The 5,000-nt window shown below is 41.5% G+C and overlaps 1 protein-coding gene across 1 annotated transcript in view; it reads left to right on the top strand.

Annotated features, from left to right (window-relative positions):
* Positions 1-5,000, top strand: part of map3k15 (mitogen-activated protein kinase kinase kinase 15) — a 29,204-nt gene that overhangs the window by 5,331 nt on the left and 18,873 nt on the right. The window contains exons 5-9 of the mRNA XM_071516653.1: positions 1,401-1,569; positions 2,261-2,367; positions 2,987-3,157; positions 3,945-4,057; positions 4,860-5,000. The exon at positions 4,860-5,000 is cut by the window's right edge and continues 19 nt beyond it. Coding sequence (XP_071372754.1) covers positions 1,401-1,569; positions 2,261-2,367; positions 2,987-3,157; positions 3,945-4,057; positions 4,860-5,000 — 701 coding nt within the window. The remainder of the gene's footprint in view (positions 1-1,400; positions 1,570-2,260; positions 2,368-2,986; positions 3,158-3,944; positions 4,058-4,859) is intronic.

Raw genomic sequence — 5,000 nt, 5'->3', positions numbered from 1 at the left:
ACACTTATTTGCATTTACTCGCATCTTGAGAACAAATGTGATCCATTCAAAACCTTGGAGGAAATCTTTTTTTTTTGTGCTGAATGGGGTGCGTTCAATCTCAAGATGCAAGTAAATGCAAATAAATGACAGTGACATCTTAAGACAAGTACAAGCACTGGGTATACTGTATATGGTTGTGAATGAGGGAGCGTGTGTGTGTGTGTGTGTGTGTGTGTGTGTGTGTGTTACAGCTGTCTTGGCAGCATGCCATAGCTCTTTCTAAGACTGTGAATATGAGTAGGTCTTTACCTCTCCACTGAACGATCCTCTGAAAGACGATGCGAGAAAGAGCGAGTGCCTGCCTGCCCCGTGCTTGAACTCTCTCTCTCTGTCTCTGTCTCTGTCTATGTCTCTCTCTCTCTCTCTCTCTCTCTCTGTCTCTCTCTCTCTTCCTCTCACAACACCTACAGTGTAACCTTTCCTTAATTTTCCTTTTCCTCCCCACCTCCCCCTTCCTCCTCCTCCTCACATAATGTTGCACAGATATTGATATTTATTTTATTCAAGTCTAGGTTCTCAGCTCACATGGGTTTACTTTACAAGACATAATTCATACATGACAGGTTTCCTAAACAGAGACAGAGTAATTGTAGAGTAATTGTAGAAACAAAAAATCATGTCAAGTCAACTTTATTTATGTAGCGCTTTAAAGGGAGAATCCACCCAAAAATACTCTCACACTGTTATATATCATCAATCTGTGATTGCAGCATTCCAGCAGTTATTCTGTGATGAAGTGTTGTAATTTACTCTTTGGTGTACCCATATTCCATCTATCTGCCTCGTCTGCTTCTACTTCAGTTTGTGTTTTCCTACATTTCCCAGAATGCCTTTCGACGAACCCCAGAGAACGGGCGTGAACTTGTTGCTTTCAATCAAAGATGGCAAAGAAATGCAAGGCAAATCACCCCTAGTTGTTTTATAACAGTGTTAAAGTGTTTTAGGATGGATTTTTCCTTTAGATTACAAAACCACCAAAGTGGGAAAAAAGGAGGTGGAGCATGGAAGAACAACAGCAAAATTAAGACTTAAGGGAAATAAACGCATTGTTGAAACATGAAATACAAGCAATAGAGCACTAAAGAACAGGTCAGATCTGATGCTTTAAGAAAGGCTAATCCACAGTCTCAGCACCGCCACAGTGGGGACACGCTCTCTTTCTCTTTCCACCTGTTTGTCTTTACAGTTTACCTTTCATCATCATTATCGCTCTCACCCTCCTGTCTGTTTGATTCTCTCTGTCTCTTTCTCTCATCTATCGCTCCATCTCTGCCTCACTCTCTCACCCCTTGTCTTTCTCTCCCTTCATCTCACCATCTCTCTCTCTCTCTCTCTCTCTCTCTCTTTCTCTGCTGCAGTGCCTCCTTTAAAGACACGCTGCTGAACGACATCAGGAAGGCCAGGGAGAAGTACCAGGGAGAGGAGCTGGCCAAGGAGCTTTCCCGCATCAAGCTACGCATCGACAACACAGAGGTCCTCACACAGGACATCGTCATGAACCTGCTCTTCTCCTACAGAGACATACAGGTGCACACACACACACACACACACACACAAACACACACATACACACATATATGCAGTGACGTAGTGGTGAATTAAAAAGTGGGTAAACTATGACTTCCAGTCAGCGATTATCATCAGCAAACAACCCCCAATATAAACAAAAAACAATTAGAGTTTCAGAAAAGCATGAATTTATGTTTTACCTTTATGAAAATACTCTATTTCCTGCAACTCTGTTACTTATATCAGTTGGATACTATGAGTTTTAGATAATAAAGATTCATATAAGCCCAAAAAAGGTGGATAAGCTGAGTTTAAGTGGACTTACCCTCCACTTCATGTATGAATATGCAGAGAAAGGCACACAAATACATGCACGCATGCATACAACCACACACACACACACACACACACACACACACAGGCAGGTTCAGTGCATTATATTTTAAGGTTTCCATAGAGGACTTTTTATTTATTTATTTGGTGAAATGCTCCTTTATTAATAAATGACAGTCTTCAGTGCAATGCATCAGTGCAGTGGTGACAGAATCTCTCATTTCAAGTGAATGTACTTGCAATGCACTCGACACATTTAAATTCAATTTTAGACTTATATATTGATAAACACGTATCACCTTAAAGTGTGATGAAGATGTGAGACAGACAGCATTACATTTGGTTTTATTTCATTCCCCTCCTGTCTGACCCCCAGGACTACGATGCCATGGTGAAGCTGGTGCAGACTCTGGAGATGCTGCCGACCTGCGACCTGGCGACCCAGCCCATGATCCAGTTCCACTACGCCTTCGCCCTCAACAGGTACACAGGGCCTGGACTGGAGAGTCATGTTCAGAGGGGAATCCACATATAGCATCAGTCTACCTTAAGGGGAATTCTCCACTGTCCAGGAAGGATTTGAAGGATTTTGTATCTATTTTGGAAATACAACCATGTTACTTGATGTCCATTGTTCAAAATTGTTACTATTTTGTAAGTAACGGGTTCAAAGATATGTAACAATGTTAATAATGTCATTGGAAAACGCAGGGATTTGTCTTCCTTCAAGTGGATATACAAAGAAGTTTTATTTCAAGAGTTTCACCTTCTTTGAACTTGTAACAAAATGTACTAGTCTCACTCAAGGCTTTTTAACAAAATAACAAAGATTACACAACTTAAAACTTTTTTTGTTGTACTTTTCAGTTCACTAGGTCTTTTCCAGCCACTAATTTGGTTTCAGGTGCAAACAATCTTTCACGCTATTATGTCTCTTCCGAGAATTGCTCATTTTTTTCAACATAGCATGGTGATAATTTATCTTATTTTCAAGGATAACGAAGCACAATTTGGCTCAGCACAAATGCCAGCATAACAATTTGTGCGGTATGTGTGTGTCTGTGTGTGTGTGTGTGTGTGTGGTGTGTGTGTGTGTGTGCAGGAGGAACAGTCCCGGCGACAGGGAGCAGGCTCTGGGAGTGATGCTGCAGGTGTTGCAATCGTGCGAACACCCGGCGCCCGACATGTTCTGCCTCTGTGGGCGGATCTACAAAGACATCTTCCTGGACTCAGACTGCAAGGACACCAAGAACAGGGACAATGCCATACAGTGGTGGGAGCACACACACACACACACACACACACACACACACACACACACACACACACTGCACCCCAATGGCTTTCTTTATTTCTCTCTTTCTCTTTATTTTGGTTTTCTTCTCTCTCTTTCTCTCTTCCACTTTGTTTCTATATTTCTCTTCCTATTTGCAAATAATTCTTAAGTCTTTATTTTTACACTGCTTGTGCTACCAGGAAGGTGGATGCAGATAGTGTCAGGTAAGTTGTCAGTCAGAAAAGCATATTAACTTGACTCTGCAATACTTTCTCGTGATTAAACCCCACCCGTCTGGCAATCCAAGTAGCTTAAAACAAGTGCTGTCTTGAATTGATTCTTTGCAGATACACTACCAGTCAAAAGTTTGGACACACCTGATTGAATGCACTATGTTTGTCATTCTCTTAAAGCCGTTTTGATCTAAAGGCTTATGCTTAAATGCTTGAAATGTGTTTCTTAGACAAATATAAATAATGAAGTTGATGCCTATGTATGCATTTCTTTCCAAAGCCTTTTGCCTTTCCATCAAGGCAAAGGGCGGCTACTTTAAAGAATCTAAAATATAAGATAGTTTTGATTTGTTTAACACATTTTTGGTCACTGCATAATTCCATCTGTGTTATTTCATAGATTTGATGTCTTTACTGTTATTGTAAAACGTAAGGAATAGTAAAACTAAAGAAAAATGTGGTGTACTGGTAGTGTACTATTAGACTGAGGCGGTCTACATCAAACTGTTTGTTGATTTATTCATCTGTCTGTCACCCCCCATTCACTATAGGTACAGGAAGGGTTTTGAGTTGCAGCCCACTCTCTACTCTGGTATCAACCTGGCTGTGCTGCTCATCGTCGCGGGCCAACAGTTTGAGAGTTCCATTGAGCTGAGAAAAATAGGTGAGAGAAGCCTCAACCCGACACCGCTGTGATCGTGCTTCAGTAGAACCCAAACACACAAGCCAGCAGACCTGAGTCAAGTTGTATATGCTAATGAAGGCAGAAATGCACTGGAAGAAGCGTCAGATGCACGCACTTTCAGACGTGCCAAGTGCTTTCAATGGATGGGAAATCAAACCACATTGATGCTTCTGCTCTGAACTTAGTTCCCTTTTGGTTGTTTAAAACCTGTCTCCTGCAGTGGCGACAGTTTCAAAATAGGAGTTTGAATTGACATGCATCAATTATTGTTGGTAGTGTATTTGGGCCTATACATGAAAGTGCAATAAACTGACTTTCAAATACATTCTTGTCTCAGTTTCCAGGCTTTACATGATAAACCCCACTCATCTGGCACTTCAGGAAGGTTAAAACTAATGCTAAGAATTATTTGCAAATACAGTCTGACCCAGGTCTGATTTATGATGCATGTTTTTTTTTATCTACTGCTGCAATTTGGATCTGTCTCCAGGGGAATTGTTTGAAAGCTAAGGATTGGATTGAGTTTGTCCTCTTCGCAGCTGTGAAAATGACTGGTAACTAGTCAACTGAGTAGTGTTAGAGTCAATAGTTTTGTGTCAGAGTAACTTGATGCTAGCTGACTGTAAAACATTCAAGAAATAACTGTCTACACTGCTACTGCAGGATGGATGCAGGATAAATGCTTGAAGGACTTCTATAATAGATACCACTGTATTTGCACCATGTTCTAACTCCTCCTCCTCTAACACCTCCCTCCCTACCGACAATCTGTGTGTCTTAGGTGTGAGGCTGAATAGTCTGTTGGGGCGCAAGGGCTCCCTGGAGAAAATGAATAACTACTGGGATGTGGGCCAGTTCTTCACGGTTAGCATGCTGGCTAATGACATCCCCAAAGCTACGCAGGCGGCCGAGAAGCTCTTCA

Source organism: Centroberyx affinis, unplaced genomic scaffold, assembly GCF_046629955.1.
Source record: "Centroberyx affinis isolate AG114_WGS23_722 - 3 ecotype Tasmania unplaced genomic scaffold, CSIRO-AGI_Caff_v1 ptg000421l_1, whole genome shotgun sequence".
Lineage (NCBI taxonomy): Eukaryota > Metazoa > Chordata > Actinopteri > Beryciformes > Berycidae > Centroberyx > Centroberyx affinis.
The sequence above is the reverse complement of the archived record's forward strand: the minus strand, read 5'-3'. Positions and strand labels throughout refer to the sequence as shown.